The sequence below is a fragment of the Euwallacea similis genome, chromosome 10, assembly GCF_039881205.1.
Source record: "Euwallacea similis isolate ESF13 chromosome 10, ESF131.1, whole genome shotgun sequence".
NCBI lineage: Eukaryota > Metazoa > Arthropoda > Insecta > Coleoptera > Curculionidae > Euwallacea > Euwallacea similis.
In genome coordinates, this window is record NC_089618.1 from 3,904,775 (window position 1) to 3,926,203 (window position 21,429).

At 42.7% G+C, this 21,429-nt stretch overlaps 2 protein-coding genes across 3 annotated transcripts; one reads left to right on the forward strand and one right to left on the reverse strand.

The window, feature by feature from the left end:
* The first annotated feature begins 180 nt into the window (after positions 1 to 180).
* Duox (dual oxidase) lies at positions 181 to 8,459 on the forward strand. Its single transcript, XM_066394500.1, has 17 exons — positions 181 to 448; positions 1,076 to 1,156; positions 2,688 to 3,037; positions 3,088 to 3,292; positions 3,350 to 3,516; positions 3,579 to 3,815; positions 3,897 to 4,088; positions 4,146 to 4,399; positions 4,455 to 4,656; positions 4,767 to 5,735; positions 5,879 to 6,188; positions 6,245 to 6,619; positions 6,823 to 7,266; positions 7,314 to 7,546; positions 7,595 to 7,750; positions 7,805 to 7,933; positions 7,986 to 8,459. Exons 1-17 carry the CDS (start codon positions 379 to 381, stop codon positions 8,112 to 8,114), a joined length of 4,503 nt encoding a protein of 1,500 aa, XP_066250597.1. The 5' UTR covers positions 181 to 378; the 3' UTR covers positions 8,115 to 8,459.
* Positions 8,415 to 21,081, reverse strand: fry (Protein furry). 2 transcript variants are annotated; one of them, XM_066394499.1, is made up of 36 exons: positions 20,911 to 21,081; positions 20,608 to 20,784; positions 19,215 to 19,818; positions 18,815 to 19,160; positions 18,522 to 18,756; positions 17,850 to 18,474; positions 17,508 to 17,803; positions 17,308 to 17,449; positions 17,059 to 17,256; positions 16,796 to 17,005; positions 16,565 to 16,741; positions 16,114 to 16,434; positions 15,892 to 16,061; positions 15,413 to 15,836; positions 15,204 to 15,361; positions 15,025 to 15,150; positions 14,608 to 14,972; positions 14,336 to 14,555; positions 14,118 to 14,278; positions 13,914 to 14,059; positions 13,433 to 13,827; positions 13,096 to 13,380; positions 12,900 to 13,043; positions 12,644 to 12,841; positions 12,268 to 12,435; positions 11,985 to 12,217; positions 11,736 to 11,933; positions 11,206 to 11,686; positions 10,508 to 10,947; positions 10,327 to 10,455; positions 10,050 to 10,225; positions 9,733 to 9,922; positions 9,405 to 9,677; positions 9,164 to 9,352; positions 8,824 to 9,118; positions 8,415 to 8,764 (listed from the first exon to the last, which is right to left on the reverse strand). In XM_066394499.1, exons 1-36 carry the CDS (start codon positions 20,948 to 20,950, stop codon positions 8,604 to 8,606), a joined length of 9,096 nt encoding a protein of 3,031 aa, XP_066250596.1. In that variant the 5' UTR covers positions 20,951 to 21,081; the 3' UTR covers positions 8,415 to 8,603. The 2 variants fall into 2 exon arrangements, with proteins under 2 accessions (XP_066250596.1, XP_066250595.1); XM_066394498.1 differs by having other exon boundaries at positions 10,300 to 10,455.
* Between the last annotated feature and the right edge of the window lie 348 nt (positions 21,082 to 21,429).

The following is a 21,429-nucleotide window of genomic DNA, read 5'->3' on the forward strand; positions in this document are numbered from 1 at the left end:
AAGATACGCAATTTCAAATGTTTCTCAATTTAAGGGTAATATGACGGGAAATGAGGCGAATTAAATAAATATTACATTCGGAACAGTATTTGTCTATCGTCCCCATTGGCAAACCGCTCAGCTTGGTGGGAGCGGATATCTCGACCCGCGGTAGACTTTCTCTTCAGTCTTTGGCTGTATCTTTAACCGGCCAACCTTCGAAATGCGTGCGAAATTCAAGCAATCCTCTCGTACGTGTTCGTGAATCATATTTCGGACTGTTCTAATTTCGAGCCAAAAAAAATGTTTCGGCTTTTTACGAGTTTGTTTGATATTAAAAACGCTCGGACCGATGCGTGTTTCTGTGCGTCTTGAACACCCACAGAGAGTGCGTTCAAAATGAGTGCTGGCTTAGTTTCACTTAGTATTGTTTATTGTGCCATTTTCAGCTGCAGCGCCCTGCAGTCAGGTTCGTAGCCACTAAGTGGCAACTTTCTAAATTAATTGATGCAGGTTTCATGTGACTAACACCCGAAGAAATTCGGCACAAGGTTTCAGATCCTTTAGCATTCCTCCGTCCCGACAACGTGGGAATTGATAACCGATGCTGCTTACAGACAATGCCTGGCGTTGATTAGTTTTAATTGAATTATTTGGAAATTACTGAGAACGCGGAGATGCATTGATTTAGTCGGGCTAGTCTTGCAAAATTCCTCTGGCTACTTTGAGTGCTGTTACTCATCTAGGCAAGGTCGCAGGATTACGTGCATTACAGATGTGCATGCCTTGAACAATAATGCGCGATCGATGCAGACAAAGGGCATTGACACACATTATTCGCTTTGAAGCTCACAAACTTCTAATGATGATGTAACAACTGCTCTATTTTGGCCCGAAATTACATTAAGATGTGAAGTACCCAGCCACGCGTTAATTAAGTCAATATTAAGTTTACCTTGCCGGCGATTTTTGCACGACACGAGATCCTGTTGTCTTACTTACATATTCCGTCACTGGAATTCCACATTATTAATCCGTTCTTATTTTACACTGACATGATCTTTCCGCGTTCGAAAATACATTTTTTCAATTCCAGATCCGCCACGCCATAAATTAGAAAAACAGAGGTACGACGGATGGTTCAACAACTTGGCGCATCCGGAATGGGGTTCCGTAGGTAGGTAACAAATCGGGTTCGACAGAGCCTTTGGGTTGGCATTAGGTTTCCTGCTAGATTAGGTCAGCTTCTTGATGTATATTCGGGTGGTCTTTAAATATTTGTATAAAATGCGGCTATTTCCTGGAGTTTATTTGGGTACGAGCGCATTGCGTTAAGGATGTATTGCGCTTATCAGCGATGGTTCGTATCATCAAAGCTACCGAGGATGGTTCCCTTTGGATGATAAGCGAGTATGATCAAACGGTCAAGGACAACCAGCCACTTGGAAGAAGTTCGCTGAACTTTAGTTTTACCGGGTTTCCCCATGTAATTCATTAAAGGACAAGGGGGAAATCGTTAAAAAACTAACACTATTTTTCTGGTTGCATAGCGTATTTTCCATTTTCCTTCTGATTTTCGAGCGTTTTCGCGATATTCAAGGCTAACTTTGCACTTTTTGTGTCAATTCACTACTGACACGTGACTTCACAAAGATTTATCTCGCGGAAGCGACGCTATTGGCCAAGAAGGCTTTATAAACAAAACCATAACGCTTCGATTGTCAGTACTAATGGCGTCCCCGAGTTTTCTCCTGTTTCGCTCGCGAAAAATATCAAATTTCCAGTGACACCGTGAAAAACATTTAGAAAAATCTGTGCGGAGGTGCAAGTTAATTTCATAGAAGCGTAACGAAGGTTCGTGCGAGATTCTCTCCGGTTAAAATCGGGCAAGAATCACACTTTTAAAATTTGATTTTATTTGACAATACCGGGAATATCGCGTCGTTTATGTTCGAGGTTCCGAAGTCTCACGAGAACCGAGCAGCATCCCAGATATGGAGCACGAGAGTCAGGGACGCGCGTCAGACCGACCAGTGCGGTGCGGCGTCAAACGCTACCATACATCGATTTTTAATCAAACTTATTTTAAAACTTACTTTATACGCTCTGAAATTCAAAACCATCATTGAGTAATTTCAATGCGAGTACTGCAACTGGAATTTACATATTCAATAAAATTGTGTCGAAGTTCTTGACTGTTATCGCCGGTTTTCTCATATTTGTATGTTGTAATTTGCTTTGCTCGTTATGTGTCCCCAAAGGAGATTTTGTCCAATATCAATTTGGTTACATCTTTTATTCTATCGGTGTTTTTCCTTCACCTTGAGCGACTTTCGCAGTAACATCACTCATCAGATTTCCACTTTAAAGTAAACCACCACTGCACCGGCATTCAATTATTTTACGCTTGTTTAAGATATCTCACACAATTACATTAACGCACCTGTTAATTTGCTTAGACTGATGTTGGTCAAGAGGATGTGTAAACAAGGTCGTGCCTATAAGAAAATTACACGTCTTCGCACAGATTTAACTTGGATTATGCAATTTTCTAATTAACATCGATATCTCGGTAAGGTGGCAAATCACACACTGAACCTTCACCAGTCACTCAAGTCTATTATAATTTATTGATGCCTTGAATCACTTTCCACCGTCCCCAGATCTAATTTAGTTAACCTTTTGTGCCATTTTTTAATTGAATTCAGGTAGCCATCTCACACGGAGAGCGCCTCCTGCGTACGCAGATGGGGTTTACATGCTGTCAGGCCAAGACAGGCCCAGCCCTCGTACCCTTAGTAAAATGTTCATGAAGGGGGTAGACGGCTTGGGCTCCATGACGAACCGAACAGCCCTTCTAGCCTTTTTCGGTCAGTTGGTGACGTCCGAGGTGGTGATGGCCAGCGAGAGCGGATGTCCCATTGAAATGCACCGCATTGACATTGATAAATGCGACGGAATGTACGATAAAGAGTGCAAGGGCAATAGGTATATTCCCTTCCATAGAGCCAGCTACGATAAGCAGACGGGGCAGAGTCCTAACAGCCCTCGAGAACAGGTATATCTCTGTGCCTGTTAAATCGAGCTTATTAGATTTTGTGTCTCCAGCTCAACCACGTCACCAGCTGGATTGATGGGAGTTTCATCTACAGCACTAGTGAGCCTTGGGTGAACTCCATGCGATCCTTTAACAACGGCACTTTTCTCACTGATGAGAGCGGAAAATTGCCTATTAAAAACTTCAAAAAGGTGCCATTGTTTAACAATCCGGTGCCCCACATGATGAAGATGCAGAGCTCTGAGAGGTTGTTTTGTAAGTGCCCTCCTTGCTTCTGAAATTAAATGTATGTCAAGTTTGCTCATTCGGCAGTGTTAGGAGACCCCCGCACTAACCAGAATCCGGCTCTTTTGACTCTAGGGCTTTTATTCTTCCGCTGGCACAATGAGGTGGCGAATCGAGTACAGCGGTCCAATCCGTCATGGAGCGATGAGGATATATTCCAGAGAGCGCGTCGCATCGTCGTAGCAACGCTGCAAGTACACTCACGTCCAAATTTGTGGTGAAGGTTTTTCAAAACCTTTTTTTATTGTTGTTGCAGAATATTATCTTGTATGAATATTTGCCAGCTTTCCTCGGGGAACCACTGCCCAAATACGGGGGATACCAACAGAACGTGCACCCGGGAATTACTCATGTGTTCCAGAGCGCAGCCTTCAGATTCGGGCATTCCTTAATCCCACCGGGGCTCTATAGGAGGGACTCAAAATGCAACTTTAAGACCACAAAAAGGGGACACTTGGCTTTGCGATTGTGCACCACGTGGTGGGACTCGAACGTCAGTATTTGAAAATTTATCAGTTGATTTTCTTTTTCATAATTATTTTAAAAGAATTGAATTTTGAAACATTTCTTCTAGGACGTTTTGACTAAGACCTCTATTGAAGAACTCTTAATGGGCATTTCGTCACAACTGGCCGAGAGAGAAGATTCTGTTCTATGCTCGGATGTGAGGGAAAAACTATTCGGTCCTATGGAATTTTCCAGGCGGGACTTGGGGGCATTAAATATAATGAGAGCTCGCGATAACGGACTTCCCGATTATAACACTGTTAGAACTTTATACCTCAATATTTCTCCTTTTTCAAAGTTACATCTCCTCTTATAGATCCGAGTGTCTTACGGCCTTACAAAACGATCCAATTTCACAGAAATCAATCCTCAGTTATTCAAGGAAAAACCAGAATTGTTGCGTACCTTGATCTCAGCCTACAGGGGGGATATAAATAACGTGGATGTTTATGTAGGGGGAATGTTGGAGAGTCTAGGACATCCGGGGGAGCTTTTTAGGACTGTAATCAAAGAGCAATTTACCCGGTTGCGGGATTCTGATCGGTTTTGGTTCGAGAACGAGGCTAGCGGGTAAAGCTCTCTTTATTGGGGCAAAATATGGATTTGTATCAATACTTAATTGCAGAATTTTTACTAAAAAAGACATAGAAGAGTTGCGGCGCGTGAGTTTATGGGATGTGATAGTGAACAGCACTGCGGTGCCCCCAGAGGCGATACAGAGAAACGTATTTTTTTGGCATGAAGGAGATCCATGTCAGCAACCAGGGCAGTTGAATGTGTCCCAAATGGAACCCTGTAAAATGATCACCGGGTATGATTATTTCGAGGTAAGTTTGAAGTTTTGCGGAGTTGGATACTTCTATATCATCAAAACATCACCAAAAAAAGCAAGAAATCCTGTTTGAGGAGTTTACATGAGGTACCATTTCTTTTCAAGGGTAACGAACTGGTGTTCATTTACGCATGTGTCTTTCTTGGTTTCGTTCCCATCTTGTGTGCAGGCGCTGGCTATGGCGTCGTCAAGTTACAAAACCGGCGCCGACGCCGCCTCAAAACCAAACAAGAAGAACTCACAACGCACAACGCTAAATTACCAGTCGACGCCATTACAGTGCACGAATGGCTGCACGCCAACTACCGACGCCTTGTTAAAGTCAAATTCGGCCCCGATTCTGCCATCCACGTGGTGGACCGCAAAGGAGTGACTTTGCGTACCCTCAATTTGAAACACGTGGACTCGGTGCTGGTAGAGGAATCGCTTGATGTAACCGCAGTTAAGAGACCGATGCTGCTACTGCACGTCCCTAAAGATCATGATTTGGTGCTGGAATTCGACTCTGTGGGAGGAAAACGCAAATTTCTGGCCAAGCTGGAATTGTTCCTCAATTCTAACAAGAAAAATTTTATGCTGACGCAGGTAGTCAGAGAGATTATGCTGGCTAAAGCTGAGACTAAACAGAGACGCGAGAAGAAGCTGGAGCATTTTTTCAGAGAGGCCTATGCGTTGACGTTTGGGTTACGTCCAGGGGAGCGGCGCAGGGGCAGCGATGACACCATGGATGGGGAGGTTGTGACAGTGATGCGCACCTCCCTTACTAAAGGCGAGTTTGCTAGCGCTTTAGGCATGAAAACAGATGCGGTGTTTGTGACCAAAATGTTCAATATCGTGGACAAGGACGGGGACGGCCGAATTTCCTTTCAGGAGTTTCTGGATACGATCGTACTGTTTTCTCGCGGTAAAACCGACGATAAGCTGCGCATCATCTTCGATATGTGCGATAACGATAGAAACGGCGTTATAGATAAGGAGGAGTTTTCAGAAATGCTGCGCAGTCTCGTTGAGATCGCCCGTACAACCAGTTTGTCCGATGACCATGTAACTGAGCTTATAGACGGCATGTTTCAGGTAAATATCCGTCAACACTGTAAATTTTACTTTGACTACTTTGATACACTGATGGTATTTTATTCAAGAAGCAGCATGTTCTTTCTATGTCTATAACTAACTATATATTTTTTAAACTCACTACGCATTTTTCTTCGCCCTAGGATGCAGGGTTGCAACACAAAAACTATCTCACATACCAAGATTTTAAGGAGATGATGCGCGAGTACAAGGGCGATTTTGTAGCCATAGGTTTAGACTGCAAGGGAGCCAAACAGAACTTTCTGGACACTTCAACCAATGTGGCGCGCATGACCAGTTTTCATATAGAGCCAAGCATCGACAGCGATAAGTCTTTTTTGCGCTTAAAATGGGACAGTTTGACCACCTTCCTCGAGGAGAATAGACAGAATATATTTTATTTGTTCCTGTTCTATGTGGTGACCATTGCCCTTTTCGTCGAGCGCTTCATTCGTAAGCAAAATATCACCAACTAAAACAAACAAAAAAAAGATGTTTTTCGTTTATAGATTATTCGTTTATGGCGGAACACACAGACTTACGTCATATAATGGGAGTGGGTATTGCGATTACCAGAGGCTCAGCAGCTTCTCTATCTTTTTGTTACTCGATGCTCTTGCTCACCATGTGCAGGAATTTGATTACGAAATTAAAGGAGTTTACTGTGCAGCAATATATTCCTTTAGACGCCAATATACAATTCCATAAAATAGCGGCATGTACCGCCCTTTTCTTCTCTTTGTTACACACTGTAGGCCATATTGTCAATTTTTATCACGTGTCAACGCAGCCATTAGAAAATTTAAAATGCCTGACCAATGAGATTCGATTCCCATCCGATTATAAACCGGGAATCAGCTTTTGGCTTTTTCAGACCATCACAGGTAAAGTAGATTATTGTTCTAAATATGCCCATATTGTCCTTAAAAAGAATCATTTTAACTATGTTCCATGTACTCACAATAGTGGAAGAATTAAGACTTTTTCAAGAATCGACTACAACTTACTAATTTCCTTTAAATTTCCTTCCTCGCACATTTGCCATAGTCCAGATTGTTCAAATATGGACCAAATAATTTTGTTTTAGGCGTCACTGGGGTACTTCTTTTCATCATCATGTGCGTCATCGTAGTCTTTGCGCATCCCACAATCAGAAAAAAGGCTTACAAATTTTTCTGGTTCACTCACAGTCTTTATGTGCTTCTATATGCTCTTTCGCTAATTCACGGCCTGGCCCGTCTGACCGGAGCGCCACGTTTTTGGATATTTTTCATTGGACCGGGTATAATTTTCACCTTGGATAAGGTGGTCAGCATGCGCACACGATATATTCCACTGGACGTACTGGAAACGGAACTGCTTCCCTCCGATGTAATCAAAATCAAGTTCTACAGACCTCCAAACCTCAAGTATTTATCGGGGCAGTGGGTGCGGTTGGCTTGTACTGCTTTTAATGACCGTGAGTTTCATTCTTTTACTTTGACGTCTGCTCCGCATGAGAATTTCCTGTCGTGCCACATTAAAGCTCAAGGTAAGTTTTAGTTTTTTGAGAAGAAATTGCGTTGAAATAGAATGTAGGGCCCTGGACGTGGAAATTGCGCAATTACTTTGATCCTTGCAATTACAACCCTGAAGATCAGCCTAAAATATTGCTGGAAGGGCCCTTTGGAGGAGGCAACCAAGACTGGTACAAGTTCGAGGTAGCCGTTATGGTAGGGGGCGGCATTGGGGTGACACCATATGCCTCAATTCTCAACGATTTAGTTTTTGGAACGTCCACTAATCGTTACTCGGGGGTGGCGTGCAAAAAGGTACTTTATTATTAGTAATCGCAAATTATTCAAAAGCGTTTTTCTCAGGTGTATTTCTTGTGGATTTGCCCTTCGCACAAACATTTCGAGTGGTTTATCGACGTCCTCAGGGATGTAGAACGGAAAGACGTCACTAACGTGCTGGAAATACATATTTTTATCACACAGTTCTTCCACAAGTTTGATTTAAGAACCACCATGCTGGTAAAACAGCTATAACAATAGATAATTTATACATTTTAAGAATTATTTTTGCAGTATATTTGCGAAAACCACTTTCAGCGCCTTTCAAAAACGTCTATATTCACCGGTTTGAAGGCAGTTAATCACTTTGGAAGGCCGGATATGACTTCATTTTTAAAATTCGTCCAAAAACGGCATAGTTACGTAAGTGCGCTGATTTTTCCCTCACTAGATGACTCAAGAAAAGCGTTTTTAGGTAAGTAAAATAGGGGTATTTAGCTGCGGACCGAGGCCTCTTACCAAGAGCGTGATGTCGGCCTGCGATGAAGTTAACATGGGTAGGAAACTGCCTTATTTCATCCATCATTTCGAGAACTTCGGTTAAATTAGTGGTAAAATAGTCCTGTCTTTATTTATCTTGTAATGTGAGTGTAAATGGATGTGATTTTTTTACAAAGTAAATTATAGATATTTTTATAAATGATAAGATAATTATGAAACCTCTAGCCAAGTGGCCAAGTCACAATTTGTACCTTCATCATAATGTTTAGGAAGGTGTTCGTGTATTTTAGTATTAAACAATACAACGGACGAAGTACAACAGAAAGAGGTACTTCAATTAATAAACATCGTAATCTTTCCGTATTTTTAATGTGATATGTAAACCTCATCAAAATATAATAACTAAAGTACAAAAATAAAAATATAATACAATACAGCATTCACTAAACACTGCGTTTACGATATCTTATTCATGCTACTTTCTATTTGTTGTTGATTGGTAGGAATAAAATCATAAATTACGATAATATCAGACCAATCTCCATTTTACCAAATTAAAATAATTGACCTAAATACTACCTAGTATCTACCTCTAAGATACAAATTTACTCTCACTTGATTCTCCCAGTGACCTGCCTTGACTGCTCTCCTTCTCGAAGCTGCCGTGCAAATCTGAGACCGCTGCAGACACTTGATACACCCTGGTATAGACACCTTGCAACTCGAGATCTTGATTGGATATCACATAACATTCTAAAATTTTAAAAAATGAGGTTTCACCTATGTTTACATATGTTCCATATGTTTTTTACCCGGTCTGTCATTGACCAGCTTACGGCAGTAAATATTAACGATGGATAAAACATCGTTGTTTCTATCGCACACCTCGTCGTTCTCCCGTAAGAAGGCGTCCTTATTGCATTTGAAGAACAAGATTGTTGAAGTCCATTTCTCGTTGTCAATTAACATGCAAAGATTGTCGACTAAATTATCTGAAGGAACAATTCCGCTTGCTGAGGGATTGACTCCACCATCGGCCTCCATGTCTTCTAACGCTCTGGCGACTGCAGCTTTTACTGTTAAAATATCCGGACTTACATCCCTAAACTGAATACAACATTTATTTTTGTCGATTCCTCTGCATACCCTCACCTCTCCGTTTCTAAGACTACCATGTAGCGCCGCAATCATCTTATTCCCCGCCTCAACTAATAAAATCAGCTGGAAATACAGCTTATACAAGGCTTTGCCCAAGTCCACCAAATACTGCTGATGCTGAAAATCTGATTGTTGCCCGCTCAGCTGTTCCAACTTCAAAGTGGCCTTGACAGCGTCGCAGTACTGCAAATTCTCACTTCGAAACCAAACGTCGAGAGTGAAGTATTAAATTTACCATAATCGCCTGATCTCTTTTGTCGCAGAAGGTTTCCAAATGCTCCTGAACCTCCAACATTCCAAACTTCAAGGCTTCATAGAACCTAGAGTTTCCTAGAGCCATAGTATTGAACCATATCACGTTTATCGGCAACACCTTGTAGCTAACCACATCTACCATAGAGTCCAACCTGGCTGTGAGTAACTTGATTGTCGCCTGACTCCCTACAGTGGATTGCGCCATATTGGAGCAAGATTCTTTGGTTATTTCTATTGTGGAGTGGCATATGACCTGAAGTGTTTTATAGATGATTATATAAGTAGGAAGAAAAGAGTGCTACACGCACAGTGACAAGTTTCTGCAGCTGATGGAAAAACTGCAGGCAATTCGCGGGTGTAGACAAATTATTAGCCTGTACAAAGGAATTCCAACCATCTAAAACGTCATTTTTGACGGTTCTCACATTGACCAATCCGGGCAGATTCGGAGAAGCGTTACAGGGGGTGACATCGCCTAAATCTCCCGCGCTAGAGCCACTGCAAATTTTGATAAAAACACCGATGTAACCATCATAATTATAGGTGGAACTTCTACACTTCAATTACTACTTACTTATCCTTTAATCTTCCCTAAAACACAATTAATGCATAGAATTTAACTGACCTGGTGTCGGAACGAGCACTGGAAATCGCCTGCTGCTCTCTCAAAATCAGCGACGAAGGCGGAAACATGCCGCTGCTCTCCGCGTTACTGTTGTCAAATTCTGGAGCGTTCGCTATTTCATCTAAGGGGGATTCTGATTCCACTTCATCGTCCGATGATTCTTCAGTCAGAAGGGGCTAAACACATACAAAGTACATTAAAACCGAATTTTATGCTGGTGTAAAACACACATAACACTAGACAGACTCACATTATGGTTAAACGGACACACGTGTACCTTTCTCACGGTCAACACGGGCGTCTTTTCGCTGAGACTATCCTCAGGGCGTACGCCTTGTCCCTCTTCTTCTCCTTGACCAAACTGGTGGCGGCGCACGCCCCAATTGAAATTATCCGTACTCTCACCCTGAAATTGCCCAGTTAAAACATCTCCTTGGTAAGAATATATGTGATCAAACCTCAATGCTTTCGCTCTCATACTCCAAAAAGTCAAAATCTTTGAAAACCCCGAAATCAGTGGCGGCATCGTCTCGCCTAGAGCTGCCGCTCATGTCATTAATTCCACCGGACATTTCCTCGGTGCTTGACGCCATGCTGGATTGACGTTCGATTAAATCGGAAGTTTGACTGAAAATAACAGAAGGGCTTTTGGGAAGACCGACGCGCTGACCACATGTGGTTAGCAAATTAACCAAGCACTCCCGGACGCGTCCCTGGCACATCCAAGGCCTTTTCCAGCCGCTCTGCGAAGTCACATCTGCGGGACTTACGGAGCACGATCTACGGGGTGTAACTGCAGTCTTGGTTTTGTCTCCTGGTTCTTCGGAAGGTTTGTTGAGGAATCGGCGACCGATGACCGGGGTTTGAGACACGTCAAAGGTGAATTCCATGGTACGCCCTAAAGTCATAAACTGGTTGAACTTGCAGCAGAAGGAGATTCGGAAGATGTAAAGAATTCGTAAAACCTTGAATTATCTCTAAAAATCCCACGCCACGACTACACCTTCGCCATTGAAAATTCTTGACAGTAGTGAATGAATGATTGCAAAAGAAGCGCAATTTCACGAATTACCTTAAATATATATTAGAATTTAAACCTGAAAGCGAAAACCTTCAAAACCCTAAATTAAACTGTTAAAACAAAAACGAAACTTACCTGGTAGCTCCTTTTTGGCAAACACGCTATCCTCGTTGAAGGTGGGCGGATGCGGGACGAAACTCGAGTGGCTTTCCCAGTAAGTGGTCATCGACGTAGGAGGCGCAACTAGAGCACTCGATCTACTAACTACCAACTTAAGAATCTTCAACGCCTCTTTCCAGTGTGCCCCCTCCATGTATTTAATCACTATGCGCAGTAAATCGGCACTAATGGGCTGCGCGGCTGGCGTTGCTAGATCTACGTAGTGTAGGGCACAGTGGACTATATTCAGTATGGGCAGCTGCAGATTGCCGGGACCTTTTTCCAGCATCTCCACCAGAAAAGAGAGGATCGCCAGACCCAGATGTGCGTAGGTATCGAGCAAGTATTTGATGACGCACTTAGTCCACTGGAAACTTTCTTTGCTGAAAGTGCGGCGGCTGTACAAATTCATCACGGTACCCAAATTCTCTAGTTTCTTGCTCTTCTCAATGCTGACCTAGAAAGGAAGGATTGCAGTCAGAATTTAATAAAATAGTAATTCTCACCTGAGCGATGTTTTCTGCCGCCCTAATGCACAGTTCATTGGCATCCTCGTAGTTGAGAAGCATATATGGCAGAAGCGCGATTACATTCATTGGGAAAGCGATACTTTGAGATGCGTCTACAACTACAAAGTTCAATAACGGGGTGAAGAGAGAGAGCAGTTCTACTGCCGGTTCGTAGACGTTGGGATGGGTGCAGCCCTACATGAACAACCAAGTGAATCTAAGAACAATTCAATCTAAGAAACATACTTTAAGCAGCAGCGCGTGCACTCCAGGGAAGCCGTTCCAGCGCAGTTGCTGCTGCAGTTTTTCAACTTTATCTCGCGCATCTGGGCGATCTAATGGTAATCGATGCATCACCCTTGAGAGTAGTTTCACTGCAAGAGAGAACTCGTGCTCGTAATCGGACTCCAGGAGAGATACAGCTAGCCAGAACAATTGCGCCAATATCGTCAGTTTATCGTCTTGAGTCGCAGAGTCTCCTACATGGATTAAATGAATGGGAATCGGTGAAGAGACTAGAAATACTGACCTAACATCTTGAGGCTTTGGGCGGAGCGCGATCGGGATAGATTGGATGCAAATTTGGCACGATTTTGATCGCTATCCAGTCCATTTCTGGTTTTTTTGTCGTCCCCACCGAGTGTCCCTTTGCGTAGCCCGTAGGAGACTGAGTAGCTCGTACTTCGAGCATGGCCAGCTGCAATAGGGAAAAGATATAATGAGTAATCCAATTAATTTAACTTTCTACTTAAGGTTTTTACTGTTTCCTTGCTTAGGAAAGCTCCTACACCTTTCAAATTTCGCAAAAAAAGCTTTATATTGTGATAAATTTGAAATTCTTGGCAGATGCGCCGTTTAGCTGAACTTGTACGAACCTCATCTGAATTTAATTATTTAACACCAACCTGAAACCGAGTGATTCAAAAACACCGGAGTGGCAGTTACCGGACTTCCGTCTGGTTTGTTCTTGAAAACCCCCGCGTCTTTATTATTGAGATTTGGTGTGGATTTGAAAATTTCTTTGGTGAGGTCCAGGGGGCGAAAGTCCGACTCTAGAGAGTCAACTGCTGCCTCCAATGTCAGCAGCAATTCCGTCACATAACCTATAAAAAACACCTTTTTCAACTTCCTCTTTTCTAGCTGGCCGTATTAGAAGAGTACCCTGCATGTCCTCCCCTTGCTCAGCCACAGTTTCCACCAAACGACTGAGAATGTCCGAGAGCATTCTTGAAGTAATGGGCACTCTCAGAGCTCTGAAAATCTGCAGAGATCTGCCTGCATAGTGGCGCGAGGAGCAGCTTAAACCTGTGCAACCAACGATCATTTTGATGCTCTAGAATTTGAAAAAATCACTCGCCTAATTGCAGGGCTGTTTGCGCCCACCGCTCGTTGATGTGTGCATTGGGCAAGGAATCCCGGAACACTCTGAGGATGTACTGTAGCAAAACGTCGATCTGCTCCGCACTTTTGATGGTAAACACCTTAGCAGTTATATCTTCGTAATTCCAAAGCGGAGCCTGCCTTGCAGCCAGGAAATCCAGCATTGATTTAATCACAGCGGCTGTAGTCAGCTCTGGTTTACAACGAGGAATTTCCGAAGGTAAAACTATGACTGGTGGCAAAGAATTCTCCTTTTCATCGCCTAAAAAACCTCTTAAAATCTCCAAGAACCAAATAAATACTTTCGACTCTACCGGACTCTTCATCTTTAGATGAAATGCTCTGCAAATTCCCTTTACTTGCAGCTTCAGTTCCCCCAATCAACTGACTATACAAAAACTCATCAAATGTGGTATCCGCTTCAGTGAAGACGTGGCTGAGCACCGGTAAAGAAGGCGTGGTAAGTCCCAGCTCTAACTGTCGGGTGCGGCTATTTAGCAGAATGTGCGACACTGTGAGATGGTCGTTGTGTTGCGCTAGCACCACCAACAGATTGGTGAGCAGCTGCTTGCAGTGCTGGTAGACGATAGAGCGGGTATGGTCAAGCCCCAAGAACAAAATGTGTAACATCAGAGGAACGTGGATTGCCCAGTCGATCTCGATACCGTCCACAAGGATGTCGCAAAGAAGCATTACTCCCACATTACACCTGAGGAATAGCAGAAAATTTGAATGTCAAGATACTTAATTTTTTGTTCCTTTTCTTATTTCTTAATCGTGCTTATGAGTGCTTACCGATGAAATCCTGAAATCGGCTGTGAAGTATCGGGCAAGTACTCTGTTAAAGGAGCGAAATACCCTCCAAATTCGGGCATTGGAAGAGGATGTGGCTGTGGAATATCCACCTTCCCTCTCAGCACTATTTCATCACAGTTTGAAGACTACTCAAAACTCATATATTGTGAAAACAAAAAACACATATACAAAGCACAAACATACTTCTTCTAAGGAGTTGCTGAGCTCGTCGGGATTTCTCAGCTTTTCCGAGCGATTCATGCTAAAATCCGTGAACATATTCGCTCCGGGCTCACATTTTCCTACCAATTTCGAAGGGTCTTCACCGCTATGCCTTTTAGTGTGAATTGTACCCTTTTCAATGCCTGCAAAATTGTTTAATTTCAGCATTCATTGATATTTTTCAGAACATTAAAACACACTAAGATCGTTCCTGCTGCTGCTATCACTCTGTCCGGCCACTCCGTTGGTCCCATCCGAGTGGCTGGAGGCTTTTCGCATTACAGTCAAACGGTAAAATGGCGGAGTCTCCGTTCGCTCAATTAGACAATTCAACGTTTCCACTGTTTGAAGCTCTATCATCATCTCATCCAGCAGTCTCACTGGCTGAACACGAGCCAAATACAAAACTACCCGTTTGGCCTGAGGATTTTTAATTAAGAAACGTATTATTTTGGGTTTTGAACATACTTACGTAAGGCAAAAGCTCCACTGGGGCCATCCCCGAAATAATGATCAAATAACGGATGATTACTTTCATGTTATTAGGCCAGGAAGTGCACAATGTGCCCCACACCTCTTCAATTTCCTTAGGATGCCCATCTCCGAATTTAGCCGTTATGTAGAAGATATTGTTTAGCACCATTTCAGTAGCTTCAGCAGAGCCCCAACCTTCTTTTCTTTCAGCCATTTCACCTCCTGCATAGAACTGATAGACGTTGGGATGGGAGGACGCCACATTGGGGTCTACCAGCTCCATGTTATGCAACCAGGGAAGCAGGTATTGAAGCAGCAGTTGGCGCACTTCTGGACGCGCAGTTTGGAACCTATAGGTAACTTCTACAGACGAAATTATTTAACTCGAGAAATAAAATCAATAGAGTGTTCTAACCGGAGAACATGGGCATGGTGAGCTCAGGATGCATTAATGCTAACAGTCTGGATAAGTGCATTTGCGATCGGCAATAAGATTGGCTCAAAATGGCATCCAAAGTGTCTCTCCCTTTATCTCCTTCGGCTGCAACAGTCATTCACTAAAACACTTCTAAAAAACCTCGTCATAAACTGAACCTAAATCTCCCTCTTGCAAGGGTGCAAGAGTGCCGAAGAACCTCTTGTCAAGCAACTGCAGCAGCTGCAAAGCTGTATCCCTGACACTCTGTCTGGGACATCCAGTATTCATCAAAGTCACATTAATTATAGCTGTGTAATGGTCGCAAGGATACTCCCTAATGATACATATCTATAGTTTCAAAGGTAGATCATCGAGTTAAACTGACCTGGCACTAAAAATCGTGGCCAGAGCTAGGAAACAGCAGTCAGCAACTTTCGGAGACCCGGTGAAACATTTGTCCACAATCCAGTCTAAAAGCTGCGGAACATCTGGATTAGATTCGAGTAAAAGGACCACAGTCTCTTGAGCTAAATTATAAACTTTCTCGTCAGGGCTGTTAAGCAAGACATCCAGCCACAGATAATAGGGGCTCTCCTCGGTGAGGCTATCAAAGCAGGGCCCGCAGCAGAGCAATGAACTCATTGCTTGAAGAGACACGAATTGCAGATCTGCATGCTTTTTATTGGACATATCTCCGTCTGCTTGGGAGATTTTCGTGTTGGGGAGGCTGTATTTGCCGACCCAATGAGTGAGTAAAACAAAGAGGCTCTTGTGAAGGTCTCTCTTTAAAAGACTCCTTTGGGCGTCCACTGAAACATGCATCATGCACAGTAATTTCACATGTGAAACTAAAAGAAAACTTACGGCTAAAATTCTTAATCATCCTCCTTAAGAAGTTGCAAAAATGGTGAGTCAACTCTCGCACCGCACTTGAGTTTTTATCGAGCTCATTCTCCAAGTAATAGCGAACCCCTTCAATAAACTCCACCAAACAAGGGTGCAAGGCTTGCGAGTCTTTATCTAAAGTGCAAGAACTATGCCCACACATTTTAGCTTCAACAACCCGTGAATACTCAAAACATATACCTCAATCCGAAAGTCCCATTTTCAGCAATATATTCGAGTACCCTCACTAGCTGAAGCCTTAAAGCGTCTCTCCTGCGCCTCCTCCTCACATTTTCCTGCTTCTTATCTATGGCTTCTCGTATGTAAACCGTCAATTCCTCCAGTAAATCCCTGAGAGCCGAGCCATTGATGTTTCCTGCGGCGTAGACCGCAGAGTCTCGGATGTCGGTCACTTCGCACCTCAAATGGGGCACCACTAGCTTGTAGAGTGCCGCCGGAGATATGTTTGCCGCTGATGACTTTGCATCGCTCTTTTCCTGGCTCAGGCTGTCCGGGCAGGAACTAAAAGGCGAAGCCTGTGTTAATTTGCTTATGATGAAGGGATTTCTGGATAAAACGTTAATGAGAATTCAAAATGAGTGATATCATTGATTCAAGAATAATTTGAATGGAAACTAATAACGCTATTTACCTCAGACTTAAATCGGGGCTGGCGCACCTCACAACGGGGTTGCTGATGTGGGGTACCACCTTAAAAGCGAACGTAATATAGTTCTTCCACAAATGCATGTATGCGTCTCTTTCAGTCGGCAATTTCTTCACTGTCGTTGCACTCCTAAGCAGCGAAGCCCTGTTGTCGTTTAAGGGACTGAAATACCACAAAAATCAACACTTTGTCCTAAAGAAGTTTTAATAAACTGACGTGGGATCCACCACGGAATAAAGGGCATTCAGCCTAGTAAACACTATAGGCCATGAGTGCATGGTCATGACTGGACATAAACTGAGTATTTTGTCTTTTTCCAAAAAGCCGAAAAGGCATAGGCTCCAAGGGTCCACTACGTTGAAGCCTTTATTCGAGCCTTCTTCTACGAGACCTATGGTCCATGCAGAGGAGTTGCGATCCGACAGCCTGAAAGGAGGAAAGTGACTGCTCTGGAACTACCAAAAAAAGGGGATTTAGACCATTGGAAATCCACGCTAGCCACAGCTTGAATGGCGGCCTTCTCTGCGAGCGGCAATAGCGGCAAACATCGCTCGAGCACACAACTGCAATTCTGGTCCAACACGTCGATAACAGGGACGTTGTTCGAACACATCAGTAACTTGAGAAGACCTTTAACTTCCTTGAGGATGAGCACGGACAGGCGTCTTGAAGTCAAACTGAAAGAGGAAAATTGTAGATTTTGCGCTGATTTCCTCGCAAGAGCCTACCGATAATTGCATAAAACCACTACAGCTAAAGCTTCAACTAGATGTAGGACTGAAGACAAGGGCTCGGATTTTCCAGAGGCCTCAGTCTTTTTCGTCAAGTTCGGGTCAGGAGTGCTGGCCTTCATTTCACTGTAGTCTTTGGCTGCAAATCCCATAAACTTCCTGATAAAGAAATCCTCCCGAATCCTGTTTCCACCCACCAATTCTCAGAGTGCCTGTGGTGACTGGAATATTCAAAAGCGCGGATTTCCATGCGCACAACAAAGTCAAAATCATCTTAAGGCCATGATCCAATAGCTGCGGGAACGTGTCCAGCACGTCCTTTGCCACAAACTGTGTTAGTCCCCACAAAACGTCTTGCCGCCACTCAGGGAAGTCCACTACAAGGCTCTGGAGACTGCAATAGGACAACCCGCGCAGCTCTTCATCCATATGGACTGTAAGGCGGCTCAGCAAGTCCACCAGCTCTCCGCTGGTCATGCCATCTGGGATTAACCTGCAAGACGATTATAGAAACTAAAAAATGGATCCGGAAAACCAACCTGGGTACTGCTGCTACGCAAGTCCTAAACAGCTCAATCCTGGGCTTCCTCTCCCCTGTGATCATCTCATCAGGTTCTTTGTTGACATTCTGAGTATTGGTTTTCATCAAAGGTCTTCCGTATTGCGTATCTAAAGCCCGTAAAATATCCACAAAAACTCTGCGCACATGAGTAAAATAGGCGTTCATTCCGATGCTCTTCGCAGTGTCCTCAGTGAGCATTTTATTAAGAAAGGTCTTGCGCACCCTCAAAGTATTCCCGCTGGGCAAAACTCCCACAGATCGGGGCATGGGAGGATCCCCTTCTTTTTGCTGCAAACTGTCGGCGACCACCAAGAAGGCCCGTAGGCCTATGCTCATTCGCTCGGGGGTGAGGATCATCTTGATGGGCCTTCCAACTGACAATAGATCAAAGACGATTTCACGCATGGCGAAATCCAGCCGCTCCTGTGCGATAAACTGGATGATCTTCACGAAGATGTTCAGTGGAGTGTCGCGGGGAACTACCCCCTTGGATCCCTTGGGGAAGAGGGAATTTACAATACTCTGCAGGCGGGATTGAGTGGCTGAGTTACTCTCGCATTTGATTCTTATCATGTACACCCAAAGGAGGCGGTAGAGAGACTCTACAATGGGAAAAATGAAGAATAGAACTAAGTAAAGAGTAAAGTACCTAAAGCCACTCTGCACATCTTAGGGTCTCGATTCTTTAGGTGAGACAAACACATGGCGAGGAAACAGTGCCAATACTGAAGGAAAAACGTCTTCTGGCTCACACATAAGAGGCATGTTACTAAGGGAAAAAGGGCCAATCGATGCTTGGCTTTAGTGCTCGCATCCACAGTCTGTGAATAAAGCATTTCCACGAAATTCTTCAAACACGGAACGTTGACTTCATGTTTCACTGCCTGCAAAAACACATTCAAATAAAGCTTGAGATCTGGCTCCCAGATCATGAACACCTACTGCAGCTACAGGCACCAAGATCTCCACAAACAGCCCAGCCAAAGCATGCTTAATATCTTTCTCTTTAACTTCTAGGAAGTACTGTGCGCACTCCTGCATGAACTGAAATGAGGCCTCAAACTCCTCAATAGGAGCCATCTTCACCCGGAAAAATTTCATTCCCATCAACAGGCTGATGATGCTTTGGGTGGTGGCTGGACTGGGTTCTCTTGATCTGAGCTCCTTTAATTCGGCCATAAACCGTGTTCGCACAGAAGTGAATCGACTCTGAGCTAAGGCTCCTATTACTTCTGCGTATAAGTCGCAGATCATATGAATGTTCGCGCTGTTGGGGTTGTTCTGAATCCTGCCAAGATGTGGAATTAACATTTCAGTGATGCTAAAATACTGCCTGACTCACCCTTCCTGATGCTTAAAGTGCTTTAATGCAAGATTTTCAATGTATTGAACCAAGTCCTCATGCCCTGGATGGAAGGAAAGCTGCTTGAGCACTTCAATTAATACCAAACAAAATATAAATTCCACTGCTAAATCTCTCTTCTCCTTTTGAATATCGGCTTCAGACCTTTCAGGCGTTTCTGCAGTGTTCCCTGCCACAATATTAATAATGCTCTTCTGTTTAATATCACTGCGCTTGTGCTCAGGATTTGAAGCCTCAGACATCTGTCTTTCATACCACGAGAACAGGGCAGTCAGAAGTGAAGGCAAGCAGTGCTCGGCAACCGATCCAAACGCACTTAAAAGCTGATCAAACTGGGCGTCTTCACCCCTTTGCAATGTCTTTGATAAGGGTTTTTCTTGGGGCTCTGCCATGACACTTTCAATCTTCTTCTCCACCAGTAAAGTGAACTCTTGGAACAAACTCCGCATGATAAACTCTCCAGGACGGACTTCAAGTTCATGGTTTTGTTCCAACATTAACAAATGACTAACTCGGTCTTTCTGTGAGCTCCAGGGCAGCAGCATGTTGCGGTTGATGGCCGAGATGTTGAGGCTCTTTTTTTCTGTTTTGAAACAGTGATATTTGGGAAATTGAGGACAAACAAATGTTTACCTGTTTTAGGGGTAACTTCATAGTGCCAGGTTTTTGAATAGAATGTTTTGGAACACATTTGATAGATGAAATAAATGAATTTTAGGTACTATGAAATCCAACAAATTTACTAAATATTGGAGGTTTCTAACCCATAAAAGTCCCAAGTCTAGTTTTGAGGGAATGAATTGGCTTAGTTTAAATTCCACATCCAATGCACTGCTTAGACATAGTGAAACATCATACCCCAATCACAATATCGAGGTTTACAAGGAAAACTTGCAGACTTTAAACAATGTATCGAAAGTCCTCCAAGATTTAGTTAAATTTCCTCAATAATATGCAAACCAAACATACACACTTAGCTGGACTTATATGTAATAAGAAAATAATAATAATGAGCATTTGCAAATGATTTCTGGAAGTTAAGTTAGTTGATACGGAATTAATTGTGGAGATATCAGCTGATAAAACCAAGGCTTGATAAGTCAATGAAATTACAGTGATTATAGACAAAAACCAATAAAGTGGTTTAAAGGAAATCACTACTTAAATATTATCAATGTGTTATCTCAACATGTAACTATCTACCAATATAAAAGAATTTAAACTAATATCATCTAAATTGCCAAAAATTACTAGATAATGAATAACTTTAAACTCTGGATTAGCTGTATGTGAGCACGTCTAGAATTGGCCTCACACTTGGCTCAATTTTATGGACTGACAACAATGACAATTATAATTAAATTAATCTTACCAAGAGCCACATTATTGGGCACAGCACACCCATTTTCACCTTCACTTCCTGCACTTAAAGCGTGGATTGTGGATTCAGAGAGGGTGCTTTTTTCAGTGTGGACTGAGGTGTTGTCCGAATGACTATCTGAGCAAACACTTTGGGAGCATTCAATGTCTGAATCATTGGATGTTAAATCTGGAAGAGACGTCATTATTAATGCTTTCCTAGTCAGAAGATTTATTTTAATCAAATCAACATAGATAGAGCTCAGAGAATGGGAGGTGTCTCTAAAGTACTTAGCCTTCCATGAGAAATACCAACCTGTATCTTGAGCTGAGGAATCGTTCTGATGATCTGACATGTTTATTGGTGATTTATTTCAGTTTATAGGTGATTTACATGTTTGAGTTACACGGTTTTCTGCATAAAAATGTGAGAAATAGAAGTTATTAGTACTGAAATGTTGAAAATACCGGAGACATAAATATTTATGTGTCAATGTCACTGTCAATGATATTATAAAAACAAAGGTTTACAGTTTTATGAAAAGACCATAATTTAAATAAAACCAATGTCGCGAGTAGTGCTATCCAACGAACCTTCTAATTAACATTTTATTCATTTAGAGTTAATAAAGAAAACCATTGCAAATTTTAACAATTAATTCATGTTTTAAAATTAGTAAAATTCCGATTAAAAAGATAAGCTTTTTTGCATTTGCATTGCCTAGAACACTCAAAACATGTATATTAATGTTGAAAGCAATTTTGAATTCTAAATATTGTTGAGAAAACTAAATTTTTCTGCCATTAAGTTGATCAAATTCGTGCCGTTTTTAAA

Excerpts from the sequence above, each read along its gene's own strand:
- fry (XM_066394498.1), bottom strand. The coding sequence starts at position 20,950 with ATGTCAGATCATCAGAACGATTCCTCAGCTCAAGATACAG. Across the intron at positions 14,060-14,117 it reads TCAGCAACTCCTTAGAAGAA|TCTTCAAACTGTGATGAAAT; the intron begins GTATGTTTGTGC and ends AGTTTTGAGTAG. Across the intron at positions 8,765-8,823 it reads GCTGGTCAATGACAGACCGG|AATGTTATGTGATATCCAAT; the intron begins GTAAAAAACATA and ends TTAAAATTTTAG.
- Duox (XM_066394500.1), top strand. The coding sequence starts at position 379 with ATGAGTGCTGGCTTAGTTTCACTTAGTATTGTTTATTGTGCCATTTTC. Across the intron at positions 3,293-3,349 it reads GAGCTCTGAGAGGTTGTTTT|TGTTAGGAGACCCCCGCACT; the intron begins GTAAGTGCCCTC and ends CTCATTCGGCAG. Across the intron at positions 6,189-6,244 it reads TTTCGTCGAGCGCTTCATTC|ATTATTCGTTTATGGCGGAA; the intron begins GTAAGCAAAATA and ends TTTCGTTTATAG.